Raw genomic sequence first — 23024 nt, forward strand, 5'->3', positions numbered from 1 at the left:
TATCTTTTTATAATTTCTAGAAGATCTTTGCATTTTTGGTGATTTTTTTAGCACAGCAATGCATTGATATTAAAAGAAATGTGTAACTGGTAAAAGCATGTACTTTTGCTCAAGCACACTAGTAGTAATATTATTATGAGTAATATTTGACCAGGAGACAGCAGGCTACTTACTTTGTCTCATGTAGGCCTACTGGGGTTGAGTGTAGGCTACTTTGTCCACAACTGGGAATGGATGCCTGTAGTAAATGAGCACATCAAACAGAAAGTGTGCTTATGCTTTCTGTAGAAGGAACAGTCGGTAGTATGATGGTGGCTAACCTCTGTCGTTCATTGTTGTGTTATGTTTGGGTGTTTAAAGAACAGTGGGTTAATCACTTACCAACAACAAAGCAGCGTGCTATGTAGCTCTGTTCATAACTTTAATATTGCGACGGCATTAGAGCTATGGACCAGAGCTACCGTGCAGTAAAAACCACACCCACACGGACGGGGCAGAGTGTGGGTGGGGGTAGAGTAGTAGAAGTAGAAGAATGGGGGGTCCCCAGAACATCCAGACCCCCAGGAACGCGCCCATGGGGCCGGCCCGGTTCCGGCGAGCCGCCCGCGTCCGAAATGCATGGTTGAGAAATGACTGAGTTACTATGTGGGGGTCCCCAGGGGGTCCCTCTACAGGCTCTATCACTGCGCACAGCCGCACACTTCCAAGGTAGCCTGGCTGATTCGGTCTGGTTTATTAACCAGGCTACTTCCAATGTGCCCAGTTTTCCCTAGTTACCAGAATGTTTTGGTACCTACCTTTCCTGTTTAACCCTTAACCGCCTGGAGGCACCACATTATCATCACATCACACCAGCTGTCAGAAGATGGCGCTGGCGGTTAAGACCTCCACGTCATAAACGGGAGGAAAGCGAAGCAACGAGGAAGAGAGGGCGAAGAAGAAGGCGACCATGTTGAATTAGCAAGAACTAACACAATAGAGACGATTTATTTCGAGTATATTGAACAATTAAAGCAAAACTACAGGAGAAGACGTTGAATAACCACAAACATTGAATCACACTTAACAACAGCAAGACATAAAGGTGGGTTTGAAGTCTGTCCCAGACGTTTTATTTATTTAAAAACAAAAACATTCGTGTGTTGTTTAATATCCTGCTAGCGAATGGCTAACGTTAGCCAACCGTGGCTGCTAAGCAGGCAGCTATACTGTAACGTTAACCTTATGCGCCAAGATGACATACATTCAACATGCATTTGGTGTAAGTTATTGTAACATAAAATAAATGTATTATTTACTATTATTTTTAGCAAGCATACTCGGAGCATTATTGCGTTTTGCTGTGTGGGATGGCTTTGTGTTTTGACGTCCATTGTCAACAATGTTAACTGGCTTATGTTGACAAACCCAGCGGTTGGTTGTCCAACATGTTGTTTACAAAAAAAAAAAAAAACGCATCGGACCAGGGTCATATATTTGGCTGTTGCACAAACCTCCGGAGGGTTTCTGCTTTATGGTTGGTTTAGGTTACAAACTATGGTTGCTATAAAATAATATAAAAGGTTATAAGGAAATCTTAGCTCTGGTCCATAGCCTTGGAGAAGTCCTTAATGGACTAGCCCCTTTTAGCTAAGCGTATTGCATTTTAACTCGCGATCGAGGTGCTTCATGAAGATAACTAAGCACCTTGAGTTCCTGACTTCCTATACGTTGCCACGTTTTAAATGAGAGTTTAAATAAAGTAATTTCATGCTTATTTTTTAGACAATTTCAACTATTTATAACGTCGGTAAAACATTTATTATTATTATTATTTGCTAATGATTCAGTGGCAGTGACAGTGAATGATGCCGAGTTGTAGACAAATGGGGAAACTCGGCCTTTACAGGAGTCCTACTATGTGCAAACTGTTAAAAGGATTCCTGGCTAATAAGCCTTATATGTATGCTCTGATACAAATTATTTCTTACAGAGTACAAGTACCAGTACTTAATTTTGAGTATTCGCCAATACAGAGTACCGATACGAGTACTTTTTGTTTTTGTTGAGCAACCACCTTTTACCCCCCTTTTCTCCAGTTTCATTTAATTGTTATGCCTTGTAATGATACTGTAATGTTCAATTACATGGCTTGTTCATTTAAATGTAATGTGTATGAGGTATATATTGAGGTGTATATTGCGTATAGCCTACTCACTTAGAATTTGATGCATTTTGTGTTGTTATATATATTTACATTGAGAGAAACAAAGACTGCCAAGGCAGAAAACCTGCAACACTCCAATTTAGAAGGGTGAATTCTTGTAGGTGCAATGCTCAAAAAATACTCAATTTAAAGAAGGAATGGCAACACTGAGGAAGGCCCATCCGGCCAAAACGCGTACGTTTATAAAAGGTAAATAAACATGTGAAAAAGGACATTCAATGAGGGCTGGCATTCCTTCTTTTAATTGAATATACATTTACAATCACTATCGGGACCTTTACCGATACGGCAAGTTCATGGGTAGGGTATCGGGCCCGATACCGGTATTGGTACAACTCTACTTATATGCCTTAATACGTTATAGTTGCCCTCTAACTAAAATGGAAAACACCTCAAATATATTTTTTCATGAATAGTATTTTACTCAGCAGGGAAAACGCCCCACAAAGTTGATGTCATGTGCATTTGTCCATATGTGGTGCGCCCTATGGAATGTATGAGCTAACTAAAAAAACACATTAATCCTTCCTAAAGGTTAATATGAGCATCAAAACAATATTTGAATTACGTTTATTAGCATGTTAATTTCACACATTCCTTTAGGCTGGACCTCACATGGACAAATGACATTCATCAACCTGCAGAAAAATAAATAGGTTTTCAATGTAATGGGTCCCGGGACCCAGGGGTGGTCTTTAGATGGGTCCCAGGGACATTTATGAGTCCTACTTCAACAACGTGAGAGTACAGTATTGCATCCCAGGACCCCCGGAGGGTGACATGATTGCATCCTCTCAATTTAGTGAGTCTAAGGATGCCGGCTATTTGCATCAATTAACCTGTGACAGGCGTTTCACCATTGAGTAAAATATTAACTATTTCTAAAATAAATTGCATATTTTAGGTATTTTTAGTTTAGTTTAATTTTAGTCATAGAGGGCAATTAACATATTATATAAGAAATACCGCACCGGAGTGCGCTCAGTGTGCTATAGCCAGGGATCCTAATGTATTCAATCAATCAAACTGCTGCCGTCAACAAATTGCATCTGTTATTCCATGGTTAGGTGACAGGTTTGAGTTGCTGGCAGACGTGCTGCAGAGGAAACAGGTTGATCTCACACACACCTACGACGGAAGACCTGTGGTGGAAAAGAGATCAGACACCAGGAGCAAAAAGGAAACTTACTTAAGGACTCCAACGGGCACTTAAAGCTACTTTGCTTTGGACTGTAGTGACCCTTATTTGTTTTTTTGATGTCAGGAATCTGTTCTTTCACATGTGGAGGGACACGTACCCACAGAGTGGAGAATAAATATTGAACATTACAGACCACATGTTTTTTTTGGAAGACATTTGTACAAAAGTCGGAAATCCTATTTTCAAGGACAAATATATTGAGCGATTCTAATGGACTCAAAGCAAAGTAAACGCAGGAAATATTGCTGTTTAATATAGATAGTGTTGAACTGAGATTGTATTGCAGAAGTTATTTCCCCAGTTCAAATTGCCTTAGCTGTTCTATTTCAGGACTTAAAAACTCCTTTTGATACTTGTTCACATATAATTTTCTATATTGTGTGCAAGTAAATTCATGCATATGAATGCACATTTCTCTTCATTTCGAAGAGCTCTTGTATAAAGACTTATTTTTGGTTGTACGTCAGTCACTCTGTTGTTGAAGGGGACCATACTGCACGTACCTGTGTATATTATGTAAATACAAAAAGCAACTTTCATTGTTAAAAAAAAAAAAAAAAAAGCTTTGGACTTAAAAGAATAGAGAATATTGTTTTGTTAATGCTTTATTAAACTTTTCTACTTTTGAAGAGGATTTTTAAAAAGGACAAAACCTTAAGAGGCGAAAACTGAACATCTTTAAGAGATAAAAAAAGAAGACGAAAATGGCAATGGCTAGAACAGAAAATGTAGGCACGGTTGTTATGGTGGGACTGAACAAGCAGAACGGGCAGCTAAGAGGACAGCCCAAACCAGCCTCAATCCAGTCGGGCCCCACTGTCCAAGGAAAGTCTACAGGGGTACCCCAGAAAGCAGTCGGTGCCCCACAGGAGGGACCTGGTATTAAGTTTGGAGATGACTGGAAAAAGAACCTACAGCTCCCTCCCAGAGACAATAGGCACCGAACCTCAGTAAGTATTAATTTACTAGCTCTTTGATTTTACAGTGGCATGAGGGTTATCTTTTGGTGCTTTTATGGTTCTTTGTTTCATCTATCCCCCCCACATAGGATGTGACGGCCACTAAGGGGAATGAGTTTGAAGACTACTGTCTCAAACGGGAACTTTTGATGGGCATCTTTGAGATGGGTTGGGAGAAACCCTCCCCTATCCAGGTATGACCTTCAACTGACACTTCCCTGTGCATAACATGTAGTTCTGTTCATATTTGACCTGTGTTACCAAAATTAGCTTGATTAGCTGAAAACTCATTTTGTATTATGTACACCCTTAAGCCCATTTCTCACATGAAATCCATGGATAACAAATATCTGACAGACAAGGGACAGTATAATTCACACATTCCTTTTTACAATTTTTAACATTTGTGTTACCTGGCCAGTGGCCAATAAGAGTTTGCACACTGTAGCTCCTTTTTGCAGATTTATTTAGGTACCACCTGAGTATAATATAAACTGCTTCATAGGAAAAATGTTGGTGTGAGAGATTCTCTAGTAAATATATTATATTATACAATACAATACAACTGGGCCAACCAAAGCGGTCTGATCGGCTTCTTATCCCATTGTGTGCACCGGAATGATCGCTACGCCTCAAATTCATCCAGTGAGAAGGTTCCGTGGTGCAAAAACTAAGTGCGACTTCAAATATGTTAATCTTTTAAAATCGTGTTATTGTTTCTGTAGTTGAAATTAATCAGTTAAAGTCCCAGCCCTAAATATTATTATTATATCTCTATATTGCCTATACATTGTACTGAGGTCTTTACAAGAAAACAAAAGTGAAAGCCAATAAAGGGGAGGTGTCCAAAGGCGTCCCGTTAAGAGAATGTGAAACATAAGACTCCCTTACACAACAAGACTTTGACCAGACAAAGCCTGAGCTCCTCCTAAGCCAGGTAATTCCAGAGCAAAGTCTTGACACCCAGAATATAAAAAAAAAACATTGTTCTGATGTTGGGAGATAATATAGAAGGGAAAATAATCTTCTGTGTACAAGCTATATCTGTATGGATTAAATGCAAGTGGGAGAGCTGTGGAAATAGGGAGTATTGGGCTTCCATGCAAATTTTCAGAGAAAGTTGAAATTACACATGAACTGTAACTGAACTGTTATTTTACTTTGTACCTTTTTTCAGGCCAAGGGCCTGTTTCAAATTCGACTGGGGCTAGATCATTGGTCTGCTTCTACAAAAGTACTTGAAAATGATAAATAAGGCCTTGTTTAGACTGGAAGCCCAGATCAGATCTTTGGCCTGTCCGGATTGGAATCAGATTGGTTTCATCAAGCCTGAAGTGAACAGCAGAAAACTACATGGAAATCATGTGAATCATATTTGAATCACATTCTGGAGCCTTGTTCAGTTTGCATTTAAAAAAAAAAAGAATACATGACACACTCCAATCTGGACAAGAAATCTGATTTGGACTGGATTTGGGTTGCCACTTGCCAGTCTGAACAAGGCACTAATCATGCCTTTTTGGGAAACTGTCTTCCTTAAGTTGACATCTTTAAATTAATCTATCCAATATATCGAGGCTGCCGGGATTGTTTAATTACCTTTGGAGCATACGCCAAAGTATTTGCGGCTTTGATCCATGAAAATCTGCTTGAAAACGCTCCAATTATTTGCTATTGAGCCGACAAAAAAATCCACCTCCTTGATCTGGGTCTTAGTCAAAGAGCAAAACGAGCTAAGATTGTCCCTACACCCTCGTTCACTTTGCATTGGACTCAGTTTCCCAGAAGCCCTTGCAAGCCGGCGTTTGGTTGATTTCCGGTTACGTCATCATAACGCGTCCGCCTCGTCACCAGGTCCGGGACAAATCCGCTATTTATTTTAAATTATTACAAAACGCAGAATTAAACGCATAAAACAAATAGCGGGTTTAGCGTATTAAGCAGCAGCAAAACATGGATTAAATGGTGTGGAAAACGGGTTATGCAGCAAAACTGTTAATCTTATGTTAAGATTTATTTTACGTTTCAGTTGATGGCAAGCTAGAGGAGAGAATGACATTCAGCCAATATATAGCCAATTTCGATGGTGGGATGAACCTTTCTGAACCATAGGGATGGCACAAAAAACTAATGTGTTAACATAAAATGCTCACTTCCAGGAGGAAAGCATTCCCATAGCCCTGTCTGGACGTGATATTCTAGCCAGGGCCAAGAATGGAACAGGCAAGAGCGGAGCTTACCTTATTCCACTACTGGAGAGAATAGACCTGAAAAAGGACTACATACAGGGTGAGCCTAAGTGGAAGCCTGTACAGTACCTTGTTTGTTCTTGTACCATTTCAGATTGCTTGTCATGTCTGGTATTTCTATTTCCTCGCTACTTCACAACATCCACAGTTAACAATTTCCTCTTCATCTCCCATCTCCCTCACTCACTGTTGTCTTTCCATCCTCATGTTCCCCTATTCAATCCACTTTCTTGATCTACACAGTAAAATTGTCAAAGTTTATTTATCCATTTGTTACTAGAGATAACCAAATGGACCTTTTACGGGTACATTTGGTTATTTGTACACTCTGCGACTAGTGAAATTAGCACTGACTATTTCACTATTGGAGATGCTGCCCTGTCCATATTAACGTATGCCTGTGTCTTACTCATAATCCACTTATCTGCTTGTCACTACTCTATCCATAGCCATGGTCATGGTTCCCACCCGTGAGTTGGCCCTGCAGGTGAGTCAGATCTGTATCCAGATCAGCAAACACCTGGGAGGAGTCAAAGTAATGGCTACGACCGGCGGAACCAACCTGCGAGATGACATCATGCGTCTGGATGAGACTGGTAAAGATGATATGCATACTAACATGTTGTGCATAGCAGGGGTCCCCAAGCGTTTTGAACCCAAGGACCACTTCCAATAATTTCAATACCTTTATGGACCTCCCCCCTCTCCACCTTTTAAATATGTATTTATTATTTACTAACCACCAGTGTATATAAAATGTATTCTTTATTAACCCTCTTTTTAATTGCATAATGGGGATATTTGACGTTGACGAGTTGGGGTTCACTGATACTGATGTATATTATGTCTTTTGGTTTCATGGTCTCATGACTCATTTATGCAATATTAAATAATTAAGAATACTCGTAACAAGATTCTATGCATTCAGAAATGCTGTGCTGTATAGCATCTTGTGTTGAAATATCAATTTCTTGGACCTATCTAGTATCTACAAAATAATAAGATTAAAGGTTATTATAGAGTTGGGGCCCCTGCTGTGCTGTCTTTGCATGAAGTCTTAAAAACCTTTGTTCCCCTCACCCATATCATAGTTTATTTTTGTTATGCATTATAGCTTTCACCTTGATCAACCTGGTCAGTCCTAATGTTTTGTGAACTGTGTAAATTGTTTCTCCTCCTGCTACCCCATCAGTGCATGTGGTCATCGCCACGCCTGGCAGGATCCTGGACTTGATCAAGAAGGGAGTCGCCAAAGTGGACAGAGTCTCAATGATGGTGATGGATGAGGTATGATTTAATAATAACATGATAATATACTGTCATAAGAACCTGACACAGTTTATCATATTTGATTGAAAATGTAGTTTGGACAATTCAGAAACATTTAATTTCACTTCAGCAAAAATTAACTTGCAAGGCTTGAAAGCATGCTCATTTAATTTAACACAAAGTATGCCATTTCTGTTTTATTCTCCACCCCTGCCTGAATGTAAAAATCTGTCTTTAATGTCATTTAATCCAATCATTTAAAGGTGTAGTGAAATGAACACTTTTAGACCATATCCGTGGTCATCATATGGTCATACCTAACAATGGATGCCAAAAAAATGGGAAAATTCTCATTTTTGTGTGTTTTTATATCAAACGTCCATAAAAATATATTTTGTATTACTTCCTGAAAACGAAAACGTGCTGTGTGATGACGTGTCGAGGCCAACATCGATAAAAGCCAATAAAAATGAAGCTCACCAGTTTAATTCCCCATATCTCCGCATCCGTCCAGCACAGGCTGCACAGCTGCTACTGATTACAGAAATCTTCCGTTTGTATTCCCATTCAAGATAACATCCAGAGAGTGTATTACTCGGTTTCAACTTAATCATCACGCTAAAAATGTATCTGAAAACATTATAGGGTAGAAATAAGCCACATTAAGAGTAAACTGGTAAAGCTGGCCGACTATCAGATTTGTAAACAAACATCCACAGATTCCACACGCTGTACTGCGTAGCATAGCTACCCGTCCCTAGCTACCGTCCCATCCCCTGAAGGGATGCGACGCTCTGATTGGTTCAGAAACTTCATAGCGGTGTTTCAACTTGAGACCGTCTGAAACTTCAAAATAAAATGTCCACCATTTCCGTTTCACTACGCCTTTAAAAATATATATTTTTTTGGTATTCTTTTTTTGCTTTTACTCACATGTTAGACAGCCTCCACACGGATCCGATGCGCACGTGGCCGCTCGCACGCTTAATAGTCCTTTTTTCCCTCAAAATGAGAAACTGTGATCTTTGAGACCTTATAAAAGTCTAAACATAGCCTGGAATCAGAATGTGGCTCAAATATGGACGGCTGTCACTTCACTATCATGGGGCGGGCGGAAGTGCCCCGTCTTGTAAGCTTATAGCGCAGATTTCTTTGGCACTGCCGCCACGTTCTGGCCTATAGGGGAAGCACACATTAATAATTGGGATTATCACTCTAGTGCTAAACACACAACCCAACAACGTTGACCTTTGCTAAATCTCACACCAACAGCGACTGTCCAATTCTAGCTTGGCAACCGTTGCTAAACTGGCTTGGCAGTTGGCACTCTTCCGTCACCTGTCAGCTGTCAATGTTAATTCGCCTGCACACTATAATTTGCAACATTAATAGCAAGATACGCGATAGTGACTATGAACCAGCAACAGATTCCACTTACCCAAAAAACAGTGCAGGGTGCATTTTTCACCCCTGAAATCTGAAATCTGCACTTAAACTACTGTACAAGGCTGCGTTGTTTAACATATACACGGCTCAACGTTTTTAAAGTTACACGACTCACCCACCACCCAGGTGATGGCAATAACGCTAATCACCGTAATCGTAACAAATGTTACATATAAGGCGCAAATTAAGGTGCATTATACAAACCAAACTAAATGTACAAATCCGAAGTGATCTAATGTTGATGGGTTGATGCCAATGGTCACTTTGGCATGGTGTATCCAGAATCAATATAAGATTTATTTATTAGCATGTTTAGAAACAAGTAGTTTAGGCTGTTAATATCTTTTTATTCAGAATCACAGTGCAAGTTGTACAGGTGTTGTATAGGCTACCTGTTGCCTGTTTCGCATTCCGCACAATTAAATTATTAGTATTTATTAACCGCTACTATTTAGAGTCTTACCAGTGTGCGGTACATGAAAACACCTGTGCGCTGATAATGACGTTAAAAGTTCATTGAGGTGGATATACTGTTTCTCCCTCTAACATTTCCCTGTATTTCAAGTTTTTTTTTTTTTTCTCTTATGTCACACACATTTATCCAGTGCATATCCTACTACAGGCATTTGTTGTCTCCACCAGGCCGAAGGCATGGGGAGAGAGTATGTTTTGCACTCCGTCCGTGTGTCCGTCCGTCCGTCCTTCCTTCCGTCCGTCTGTGTACAGCTAATCTCCGGCACCGTTAACCCGGTCGATGCCAAACTTTGCACACACACTCCCTGGATGCCAACGATGAACCTCTGCCCCACATTTTCCAGAACGGCCTGTTATAGCGCCACCATGAGGCAGCTTTTCACATTTTTTACCTAAAACTGCACAGATCTGCGTGAAGCGTTGCATGCACACTCCCTAGAGGCCAAGAACAAACCTTTGACCTGCATTTTCCGCATCTGCCTTTTATAGCGCCACCAGGAGGCCGACTTTTGTAAAACACATTTTTTGATATTACTCCTCCAGATTCTGTCCAAAAATCTCACAAATCGTTACACAGTATCTCTATGGTCATGTGCTCAAGTCGGATCTGTCTGATATTTCATATTCCATCCTAATTGGCTATAATTGGCTTTCACAGTTTGCAAGATTGCCCCGTTTTGAACAATAGCCTCAAATCATGAACGCAGCATGCAATTTACGTGAAATCTTTCACACATTTTCTTACTAGGCTGAGGAATATATCCCACCCTTTTCACATTGGCCTGTTATAGCGCCACCAACAGGTTGATTTTTGCAAAACACATTTTTGGACAAAATGCCTCAAATCATCCAATTGCCATCAAAGGCGTATGAAGAAATGGCAATCGGTACACATGATCTCTGTAGTCATGTGATCAAGACGAGTCTGTTGGATTTCTCAGATTGTACACTGATTGGCTAAGATTGCCTTCCAAAGTTTTCAGGAGTGGCCCGTTTTGTACAAAATGCTGCACATGTCTTGCTCATCCAGAATTCTATCCTCAGAGATGCTATGAGTGATCTGGCTCTGCATTTCCTCAACAAAATGAAGCAAATTGTTGCAAAAACAAATACAAAAAAACATCCTCCTAAACATTTTGCCAAACATCACACACACTCCTATCCTCCTGGTGGAGACCTGTGCCCGGAAGGGCACTTTTTCTAGTTGACTCTATTTAGAAGATATTTTGAATCTCTTGCTACCTGCAGAGTGGAGTAGGTGGGGCTTAGCGAAGGGTGAATTGTCCAAATCTACATTTGATACTGTGACCCTATTAAAAATCTAGCACAATCTTTGTTGGTGTTTCACATTGGCACAGACTCGCCTTTGTCACAATATAATATATGGAGTCCACTTCCTCCCAGGCGGACAAGCTGCTGTCTCAGGACTTTGTGGTGCTCATTGCGGATATCATCAGCTTCCTGGCCAAGCACAGGCAGATCCTGCTCTACTCTGCGACCTTCCCCATCAGCGTGCAGAAGTTTATGGTGAGTAGTCAAACTAGCTGCCTGCCGCAGCTCTGTCACACTAGTTTAAAGGACAACTTTGTGTTTATTTTCAACCAAGGTTCATGTTTTAGGTTGAGTATTATTTCTTTTTCATTTGCTGCTTTCTTTCGTTTTAGCGATTTTTAGCTATTTTTGACAGGGGGTGGGGGTATTCGAACATGGGGCTAAATATGTATTTTTTTTTTTTTTAAAACATGGTGATTTATTTATTTTTTTATTTACTATAGCCCTACTAGACCCCAAGAAATTACATCTGGCCACAAAATATCACAGGATCTATTGAATGTGAAGGGGGAGGTGATTGAGCCTATTACACACAGTATGGGAGCCCCCTAGTACATCCCCCTTCACATTAAGTAGATCATGTGATAAAGGACGTACTTAGCCCCATCTTTGAATGCCCCCGGCCCCCTGTCAAAAATAGCTAAAATCGCTAAAACGAAAGAAAGCAGCAAAAACATTTTTCTTTACAATCTGTTGCTTTCTCTAATAACAACCTAAAACATGAACCGTGGTTGAAAAAAACCCCAAAGTTGTCCTTTAATTGCTAAGGGCCACCTGGCACCACCAGGCTGTTCCACTCCAAGACCAAGATGTTTTGATGTGGACCGTATACAGTAAAATCCTCATTGTAACTCTGAGAATGTACAAATGGAACCAAATTTGTACACTCTTCTCAGATACAAATGGATAACTTAAGACTGAGGATTTTGTTTTTACTGTGTACCTATGTACTCTATGGTGTTTTTGTTATACTTTGAGTCTTATTTATCTCTCCCCTGATTCACTTCTCTTTTTTTTCTTGTCTCTACGTATCTCTGCCTCCAGGCCAAACACCTTCAGAAACCCTATGAGATCAATTTGATGGAGGAGCTGACCCTGAAGGGCATTACTCAGTACTACGCCTACGTTACTGAGAGGCAGAAAGTTCACTGTCTCAACACCCTCTTCTCCAGGGTAATGGACTCACTCCCACATCTACTCTTGCACAGAAATACACAGGGGCATACACATCATACAAGTGCTTTGAAACTGCAATCCATAACTTTCAAGTCCTACCTGGGATTCCGCATGAATGAACAAATTCTTCTAATAAGACATCCCCCGCTTGGCCAGACGAGAGATTGCATCATGGGCTTCATTTAGGCAGTACTTGTCAATTAGATGTCCTTCCTGACACGAGGGTCTAAATTCTCAATGGAAAGTAGGGAGATCACCTCCAATTACTGCAGATGTACCAGCTATATTTGAATCCGTAACCGGAATGCTCGCCTCAAAACACCCTCGCCCTCATTTTTCCGACTGCTCTGTGAAGTGGTTCTTGTATTTGTTTTACTGAGGATAAGGTTATAAATGAGTTTAGGGTTAGGCATAGGTTTACTGAGATTAAGTTTAGGAATAGGGTTAGGTTTTGGCACCGTTTTACTGAGGTTAAATCAGGTTAGGAATAACGTTACATTTAGGCATAGTTTAATAAGGTTACATTTAAGAATTCCAGGTAGACCAGTTGAGTGTTCTGGTATTCATTTGAACCACTTAAACCCTATACTATAGTCCAGGGTATAGATCTGAGGGCTCTATACCTTGTCTGTAAAAAACTTTCTGCGGTTATTAGTGGTTTTTGTGGTCAGAATAGGATAAAGTATCATCTTTAGAGCCTAATGAAACATTAAACATTAATCGCGCTAAGAATATTAATCCCCCGGGCATTATTCCACAACTTGGACTAGACTACAGCTATGGAGGGCAATCACTTCTGGGTCGGGCGGATGTGGCTCTTCTTTGCTTATTTCGTGCATTTCACTGGCACTGACTGGCCTCACGATCCAACCTATGGTAACGGGAGGGAATGTGTAAACCAAATCTCTTCGTTGAAAATAGCTGATCTAAAAGCTCACAACGCATTGATGTGTTGTGATCTTGTAGATCGGCTATTTTTGCCATATGTTTGAATGTTATAAATGTTTTAATAAGTTCCGGATCCAGAGCGGTGCCTGTTCGGCACTGGCCTACATGGAACGATACAAGTTGGAAATGCATGCTCCACCTAGTTAGAGCGTGCAAGTAATGTTTTTTGTCCGGTGCTCCGATGCGTATGTCCCGTGGCAACGTATGACGTAATGATTAATTTGTGCTTGATATGGCATTGGTTTCAGATTACATGCATGTATACATAGGGGCATTACCTTTAATCCACCCGACACTGAAACATATCTTTATTACGTCACCATCGAGAGCCAGTTATACCCTGGCATTGGTACATATCTTCATCACGTCATATGCTGCTACAGGACATACGCATCAAACGACCCAAGTAACCACAGTATACTGCTAATCAACTTACAAATACATATACATAGAGGTATTTCCTGTAATCCACCCGACACTGAAACATCTTTATTACGTCACCATTGAGAGCCAGTTATAAATTAAAGCAATGTTATTGAAAGTTTAAAATAAATAATATACTATATACGTTTTTTTCCCCCAACTAATATACTTTTTTTTCTCCATCTAATATCCATGTTTTATTTTTCTTTGCGAGACTACAAGTGGATCCTGGACACTTCTAAATCGATGGGACTGTATTTATTTTATAGATAGAAGCTTTTACCATACTTACTTACCATACTATTTTTTTACCTCCAAAAACTAGGTACGTAGCACATAGCTAAACCTAATAATTCAATATTGAAACCGTTATTTCTCAGAGGCTGAGATTTGAAAGGTTGTAGTGGTCGACAGTACTTGCACGCTCTGCTTGCACACTAGTAGGCCATATGGCCTACTTGTGTGCAACACGCAAGTAGGCACTCGACAGAGTGCAGTTCTAGTTATGTCTGTGTCCCTTTTATGCTCATATATGGAGTTCTTTGTTAGTTATGCCCAAATATGGAGTCTATGCAGATGTCAGAACATATTTGTGATGTCAGAACAGGCCAGCTCCATATATGGAGTCTGGGCAGAAGCTGTCAAGCAATTTGTAGCACTTTTCCCCAAACCTATGTGATGGCAGTGCTTATGGCTGCTTTCTTCTTCTATTGTAAATTCTAAGCACTACCAATAATGGTTCAAACTTAATTTATTGTCCTTAATTTTTTCACGCTCTATGCCTTTTCTTCTACAGCTGCAGATCAATCAGTCGATCATTTTCTGTAACTCTACTCAGAGGGTTGAGCTGCTGGCCAAGAAGATCACCCAGCTGGGATATTCCTGTTTCTACATCCATGCCAAGATGATGCAGGTAAGGGACAATGTCACCAGAAGAAATTTGATTTTATTTTTTTTTGCCTTTCAGTGTATTGAATAGTGTTCCAGTTATACTTGTACAGTAAGTGCAATGCTGCTCTGAGGCTCTGCAGCGGATGGTGAAAGATCATTGGATGTAGCCTTCCTGCCCTCGGTGGCATTTACGTCGGCAGGTGTAGGAAAATGGCTGCCAGCATCATGAAGGATGCCACCCACCCTGCACACAGTCTGTTCGTCCCTTAGAGTATATATGAATAGAGACGGCACCCGGATGAAACCCTGAGGCGAAATGGACATAGTGGCCGAATTTGATATTGCAGCGTGGGCCCAAACACATGAACGCGCTGGTCCGTTGACTATCATTGTGCACGTTCACGATGACACGTGAACGCTGAATGCCTGCAATGATAGTCAGCGGCAGCGCGTTCATGTGTTTGGGCCCAATCATCCCAGAATGCACTCTGTTCCTACCCAGAATGCACAGTGAAATCGCCTCATGCGCTTTTGAGCAACTTAATGCAAGTGGATGGGAGGAGAACTCGGGTGCCGTCTCTATTCATATATACTCTAAGGTTCATCCCCCTCACCTCGGGCAGGAGGCTGCGTAGTATTCAGGCCAGCACCTCCAGGAAGAATAGCTTCTTCCCTGTAGCTGTGAGAATCATGAACTCTAGACCTTGAACTGTAACCTTTGCACTTAACTAGTGATCCGTGAGACTACACATGAATTCTGCATTATGAACTTGAACTGTGACACTTATTTGTAATGCTGTTTTCAGTGTTGCTGCTTCTTTATGGGCACATGCAATATCAGTGGGTGGTGCATTTTTTGCACTTTAGGTTTTATGTTTATGAAGTGTTATTTTTAGATGTATTTTACTTTTTGCCTGACCAGGACCTGGTTAAACAAATGTTGTTCTGTACACGTATGGAATGACAATAAATCTCCTTGAACCTTGATGTTACATTTTTTGTTTTTCTAGGAATACAGAAACCGTGTTTTCCACGACTTCAGAAATGGTCTTTGCAGGAATCTGGTCTGCACGGGTCAGTTCATTTTCTATTACTGTTCCATTTGAGAAACTTAATCAAAGTGTTCCCAATGTTGTTCCCACGTCAAGTGTTGACCACAGTTTCTCATCCTCTTCTCCATCAGATCTCTTCACCAGAGGTATTGACATTCAGGCCGTTAATGTTGTCATCAATTTTGACTTTCCTAAGAATGCAGAGACTTACCTCCACCGCATTGGAAGATCAGGTATGCCTTTGTTCCTTTATTATTTATTTTTTAAATATTTTATATGGCTTTTTTGCCTTATTTGGGGTACAGTATAATATCAATTGATATTTAAATTAGCTTGTCTCTTTTTCAATATATTTTGACAGTAGGCACAATGTGATGTAACTGCCAATTGTGCCATAATGGAGCGACTGCTTGTGAAGAAGCATAATACAGTTGTAAATTCTGTTTTATTTGTTTTACGTATATGAATGCCCACATGTATGCATTTTGCCAGAACACACATGGTGGCAGCAGGCATCACTACCAGTAGAACGGGTAAAGGTTGAGTGATGAAAGCAATGTGACATACAAGCTTGTAGATCTGCTATTTTTAGCAACCGTTTTCTACTTTCGACGAATGTTTGCCTATTATGATATTGCTTAGAATGGGGATGGTAGGGTTCAAGTGGTTATGGGAGGTCTTTGTCAGCTCGTCATCCTGGCAGGAGAAAAAAGGAATGTGGATTAATAACCTGTTCACGGTTTTATTTTTATTTTTCACATTCTCTTAAGGGAGGTTTGGTCACCTGGGCTTGGCCATCAACCTGATCACCTCAGAGGATCGCTTCAACCTGAAGGCCATCGAAGACCAGCTTGTGACCGACATTAAGCCCATTCCTGGAAGCATCGACAAGAGCCTGTACGTGGCTGAGTTCCACTCTGCCAACCCCGACTGTGAGGTTGAGGAGATCGAGGAGAAGTCGGGACGCCAGCAAGACCACTCCTAAGCTGGTGAGAAGTGAGCCAGTGTCTGCATTTCAATGTACATATTTGCTAGGGAGGGAAGTCTTAACTCTTATTTAATAAATTCAACTGCTAAGATCACATTTTTGGAAGTAAGCAGGTTTCTGTTGTTGCAAGACACAAACAATGTGTACCATTTGTCTTTAAGTGGTCTCTGTGATGCTTGAGAAATATGACTGTTTTCCTTACCATAGCTGTTTTTTCCCCTTCCATCTAGGCCACTGGGACACACCAGGCTTTTGCACAAATATCGGCACTTGCACACAAGCTTCAGGCAACTTTGAGTTTAACATTTTGCAATCTTGGCTATTATTTTCAAAGCCTGTGAAATAGAAGTAATGGCTGTTTTTAGTTCCTCCTTATTTTATTTATTTTTTTGTTTTAACCCCCCCTTTCATCGTTGATGAGAGCTGCCCACTGATTACTTTGTCCACTTGAAGTAATTTTATTTCCCATCAGAATCTTATTAGCTCATGCATTGTGCTACATTATTTCCCAGTACTTTCTTCCTAAATATACCCTGCTAAAGGTAAATATGAACAGTGTGCAGTAGCTTTGTATTGCATTGCTGCACTGCCAGAAACACAAATAGATTTCAGTGCTGCTCTGAACCTGTCTGAACATGTTGTCCCCTGAGACCACTATTGAAACCATTACCAGCAAATATTGAAAGGGTGTTTTTTTTTGTTTGTTTTTTAACTATGGTGTGCTCACACCAGCCATTGCCGTACCCCACTAACACTACTCTTGTCACAAAGTGCCTTAATTACTTCCACATGCACTCAAATCCATTCATAACCTCCCTGTCTGCTTCTCTCACACAGCCAGATAAATTACCATTTTTATTTTAACTGGCCAAATGTAATAGGGTCACTGTTCTTTTGGACCACTTGGCAGTGCAGGGTGAAACACACTCACTATGAAAATTAAATTAAATTCTTACCATGAGGGGCAACAAATAAGAGCATACCTGATATTCTAGATAGTCATCTAGAATAGATGAACAACCCAGTGATGGGTAATCCATCTAGGAAATACAACTCGGGATGATGGTGCTAACTCCGGTGCTACTGTAGTATACTGGCTTTATAGTACTTGTGTAATATCTAATGTACAAAAACAAATGGGACAATTCAAGGAGGCATTACTAACACAACAGCCTGCATCGCAATGTGTTGTGTGAGCTTGTAGATCTATGTTCACTACTTTTGTTGCAACACGTATGACCAAAAGCAATGATATCTAGTTGGTGATCTTATTGCATATTTTAACAAATAGATTAAATACAGAAATGAAGACTCGCCCCCGACGGAAAGCGACATTGTTGTACCACGGAACAAAACCAGGATTATGCTCAGCTGTAGAATGAAATGCTTAAAATGATCTTATACTTCCAAGTGATACATGAGTTGATGCCCATTTCGCGAACAAATTACTCTAAAATATACTTAAATACCTGAAACAGAACTTTGGTACCAAACTTTACAAAATGGTATTCGAAAGTGTGCCAGACGATAAGGCCATACATGCAGAGAATCGTTTGTTAGCAAGACGGTGTATTGTTAGAAAGATGGTGTAGTAAGACATTTAAACCAATCAAAATCAGGCGAGACTAACCAATCAAAATACAAATATTAGCATTCTGAAACATTAAAAGAACAAAGAGGACTCAATGGAAGCAGTCAGGAAAATCCTCCATGTTAGCCGAACTCTGATTTGCATTAACAGAGGATTTATCTGTTTGTTGAATACCAAATGTAGCTCTCTGCTCTTTGACTGCTTTGCTTTTATGAGCAGTGGCGATGCAAAGTAGTTCCCAAATCTTGGTGCCAGTGAGGACTTTGTGCGTTCAGGCAGGGAGTTTAGTGGAGTGTGTTCTGGGGGGGTGAGAGGCCCCACCATGCTGAGTTTTGTCAGATCTTGGGTGGCATAGTGGATTGTCTTCAATGATCATGTGATCCTTATTTGGATGGTTTCCACCATCACAAACTTGTTTTCACTACACGGGCAGGGACAACAGACTCAACGTTTAACAAAATGGTAATCGCAACCAAAAACGGAAATGGCGTTTCAGCATATTGCCTCATCCCTCTTCCAACCGCTAGACAAATTATGAGCACAAATTAGATTAATTTTAGTAATCTGGGTTTACTAAATCCTCCATTATGCAAGTATGAAAGATGTTATACATTCTCCTGTTGGGTGGGGGGGTTGGGTGTTAGAAACTTGGCTCCAACTCTACTACATCCTGAATGTGGACATTTCTTTTTAATGTGAACATTGCAATAAAAAAGGGCAGCTTGATGTGACTGTTAACCTGTCACTCACTATGAATAATCATCTGTGGAGTTAAGTGATTTAAGATCCCCTAATACTAGATGGGCCCCATGTTGACGCAATGGATGGTCACCTACATCCAAGCAAACATGGTTGGACATTTAACACCAGCCACCAGTTTAGCACAGGTAAATTGTGGTTCAGATTGGTAAGGTTATGTAGGCTACTAGCCGTATTGGCAGGTAGCCAGCCATCATGTGTGTGTGTGCTGTTTTACATTTAAAAAAAAAAAAAGAATTTGGTTGGTAAAATGGTCATAGTTTAACTTTATTCTCACCTGCCACTGTGGTTGGTGGTGGAGGTACTTTTTATTTATTTATTTTTGTCCTGAAAAACTATGTAACAAGGGCTAACGTCAGGTCAGACTGGTTCAGAACAGTTTTTTTTCAAACAACATTGTGAGGCTATTTCTGAACTTTGCATTTTAATCTTAGTCAGAATGTTTCTATCACAAAGCTGGCAGAGTTGATGTGTGTATTTCGAAAGGTGAAAAGGTCAATTGTAGAAGTAATTGAAATTTTTAATTAATGCAAAACTATGGTTTGACTTTTTTCTACAATTGGCTCTTTACCCTTTCAAATAAGTTACTTCACTGGACAAAGTTGTATAATTTGTAATTTCTTAATCGGGCATTTTGGACCCTGCATATTTTTTATTTGAATCCCCTTATCAGTTTCAAGTGTGTGTAAATGTTTCGATGCCACTGCATATTTTGCAGCCCAGTGGGGAATGCCAAGTGTTACGTTTGTTTTATTTTCTTCTTGATGTCCATCATCCAGCATACAAGAGAGTGACGCCCAGCATACAAAGTTAAACTCTTTGATATGGTGCACATAAAATTACTATATTACAAATACATGACGTGTAGTGTATGCAGTATATTGCTGCTTTGAGAGCAAAACCATGTACCTTTAGCAAGTAAAACGTTTCAGAAATTAGACTGTTTTGTTCTCAGATTGGACAGTCATAGAGAATTTCAGAATTGGGTTTTATGTGCCATGGAGTCATGAAACTCAACCTATCATGGATTGAATCAACTTTTTTCTCTCTCTCTGCAATCTCTTGATTAGTTGGACATCCTTTACTTTCCCCCAGCACAGCTGTGTTTGCAAATGTGAAATGTGAGTGACTATCTTTTTTTTTCTTTTTCTCCCCTTTCTTTTTGGAGGGTTGGGATCTACTTTGAAAGCGAAATTGTAGCATCTGAACTGGCAGCTGTGATGTCTTTTCTTTATCTTCCCCTTATAGAGCTTTATTGGTTATGGGAAACAAATGCAGGAAAAGTTTTTTTGGTTTTATTTTTTGCTTTGTTACACTTTTCTTTTTTTTTTAACAATGCTTAAAGCAGTTAAGGGGATATTGCGACGCTTTAACACGGGGTTTTGTTTCGGTGGAGTTTGCATAAGCCTAGTCTTGATTGGGTGCTTTTAATGGCATCTTGACTTTTGATTTCTCCTCTCTCTGGTACTTAAACTTCCAGTATAACAGTGACACGAGTCACACGACAGCAATAGTTTTTGAACTGAAACCTAATATTTCTGCCCTCCCAACCCCTCCCGCCCCCCACACACACACACACTCCTCCAAAGTACACATTGTGAAATACTTGGGCAATTTGCTTGCTTCTTAAAGTGCTGGAGAGAGTACCAAACTTAGCTTAGGTGTACCAGAGGAGAGTTTCTTCATTGTGATCCTCGTGACACTGTTGATCTTTCTGTGATGGATAATCAAAGTGCTGTGATTGTTTTGGAGAACTTGCTCCTATTTCACTAGGGCAATCTTTATACGAGGTGTTCAGAATCACTTTGAGGAAACAAATTGTAAATGATGAAATGTTTACATGTCGCTTACAATTACAAATATATATATTGCTTCATGGTGGTGAAGTTAGACTTGTTTTAAATATCTATACTGACTTTCAGGATTTACATTGAAGCAAAACCAAAAATGTGCGTGCGTGCGTGTGTTGTGTGCGCGTGTGTGCGTGTGTGTGCGTGCGTGTGTGGGAGAGACATGTGGACAAATGTGTGCAAGACACAGAGGCTGCATGAAAATAAGGTTCTAGTGGATGAAAGATGCTATGTGGGTGACTGAGAAATGTTTACATGCAGCTTCATATAAACAATCTTCTCAAGATCTACACAAGCATTACATTTACTGATTTAAATTTACTGATATTTCAGTTTGTTTGAAGATGTGTTTTCAGAGTTTTGTCAAATGGTTCCATTGGCTTCTGAGGTCTAGCTGGACTATTTGGGTTCAGTTTATTTTGTTAAACCTTTTGTTTTGTTGAACTTGTCCCATTAAGATTGAGGCTGCATGTAATCATAATGTGTATGTCAGGTTTCCTTGTTGTGTTGTGCTTATGCACAGGTTGTTTTTGTTTTATGTTCGAGACATACAAAATCAAGTGTGGTTCCATTCTGCAGGGATGTGTTTTCTTAGTTCCCCCCCCCCCCCCCCTTTTTTAACTAAATATTCAGGATTATTGTTTTCCTGCATATTTTAACTATTTTGTTCCTGATCACATCCCTTGTCGGTGGTTACATATTCACCCTTGTGACCTAAGAACAGAACATGCCAAAAGTAGTTTTTGTACCCAGTTAGCTGGGTCGAGAGTTTTAATTGTTCAGTATTGACATTCAACATTCAAAACCTTTGTTGCAAAAATGTGTTTGCAGTTTCAGACCCCCCCCCATCCCTTCCTCATAAATGGCTTATATATGTTTTTCCCTTTTGTACTAATTTTGACTTTAGATTTAAACCATCAATAACTGGCTTCTAATATCTGGTCACTGGTCACAAAGGAGGTTATGTCAATGACGCAAAGGAATGTTGAAAGAGATGTAACGTTGCCATCTGGTTAAGTGGAGATGTATGTCTCATGTCCCATATGTTTGTGCTTCTCTTAACCACTTTCAGCCTGGAATCCCTATTTTTGGCATGTCCTTATATGCAAAGATTTTTTTTTTAAATGTTCAAAACAGCAGATCTATGTGCGTTGCATTGCAACACATTGTAAGCTTGTAGATCAGCTATTGGACATTTTTAAAGGGGGCTTGAGTGGTTAAGGAATGTGTTTTTGTTTAAATGGGGAGGGAAGGGTGGGTTGGGGCAATATTTGTTTGAAACTAATTTTGGAAAAGGGTAACTGTTCAGAAAAGTATTGAATATGAACAAAGAAAATGCTTTGAAATTGGGGTACAAAGTCAAATTACTGGGGTTACAGCTTTTGGGGTTTGGAGAATTGTTCATTGATGGAATTGTGCAGCAGTGAGTTTCCTTTACCCCTGTTTTATTGCTGCTGTTGAATAGTGAAACTGAACTGGGCCTGTTAATTTTGTAGATTCGCCATGCTTCGTGAAGTTTAAGCCAAATTTACTGAGACACTTTCAATATGATTGTTGCATTTATATGCTGTAAAAAAATATCAAAAAGTGATCCTTAAATTGGCAGTCAAAATTAATATTAAGCTGTTATAGCTACAGCATAACCCCAAATGGTACTTCCACATTCAATTGAGGGGCAAGGCTTTTTTAGACACCAGATAGTTCTGTATTGTCTAGTTTTTGTTAAGCTTCTAACTTAAAAGACAACTATGTTTTCAGTCCCAGTTCAAATGAAAAACTAAGTACTTAAATTGGGTTTATCTAAATCCTCTGCCCCCTCAGACCAAGTAGGTGGTGTTTTTTCTCCACACTATTCGTGGCACAGTATAGATCTCCTTGTCATAGAGATCAATAGATTACAAAACAATTATTTTGATTGGCGTATATTGCATCAAAGAAATGTCATTCATTTTGTGTTTGAATATCCTAGCCTCCCTATAAATGTGGTGAATAGAGGAACAGTATTTCAAGAACTTGCTGATCACTCTGCTCTGCTGACAATGCAAGGGATGATGAAACTAAATAAATGTAACTGTCATTCAAATTGTTTTGTGTTTTTGTTTGCATGTGAAGATGGCATTAGGACATATAACAATTATAGTTGGCATACATTTAGACCCTTTATTTTACAATTGTACTACTGCCACAAACACTGCACCTATCTCAATGAA

At 39.9% G+C, this 23024-nt stretch overlaps 1 protein-coding gene across 1 annotated transcript; it reads left to right on the top strand.

Annotated features, from left to right (window-relative positions):
• Positions 1-827: 827 nt before the first annotated feature.
• On the top strand, positions 828-22897 carry LOC306938888 (putative ATP-dependent RNA helicase ddx6). The gene is made up of 13 exons (XM_079523246.1): positions 828-1084; positions 3274-4357; positions 4456-4560; positions 6526-6655; positions 7065-7211; positions 7808-7902; positions 11209-11331; positions 12181-12309; positions 14480-14596; positions 15585-15648; positions 15758-15859; positions 16397-16615; positions 16845-22897. Exons 2-12 carry the CDS (start codon positions 4112-4114, stop codon positions 16609-16611), a joined length of 1473 nt encoding a protein of 490 aa, XP_079379372.1. The 5' UTR covers positions 828-1084; positions 3274-4111; the 3' UTR covers positions 16612-16615; positions 16845-22897.
• Positions 22898-23024: the final 127 nt, after the last annotated feature.

Source organism: Electrona antarctica (assembly GCF_951216825.1).
Source record: "Electrona antarctica genome assembly, chromosome: 15".
Classification (NCBI taxonomy): domain Eukaryota; kingdom Metazoa; phylum Chordata; class Actinopteri; order Myctophiformes; family Myctophidae; genus Electrona; species Electrona antarctica.

Excerpts from the sequence above, each read along its gene's own strand:
- LOC306938888 (XM_079523246.1), top strand. The coding sequence starts at position 4,112 with ATGGCAATGGCTAGAACAGAAAATGTAGGCACGGTTGTTATGGTGGGA. Across the intron at positions 7,212-7,807 it reads CATGCGTCTGGATGAGACTG|TGCATGTGGTCATCGCCACG; the intron begins GTAAAGATGATA and ends CTACCCCATCAG. Across the intron at positions 11,332-12,180 it reads TCAGCGTGCAGAAGTTTATG|GCCAAACACCTTCAGAAACC; the intron begins GTGAGTAGTCAA and ends CTCTGCCTCCAG.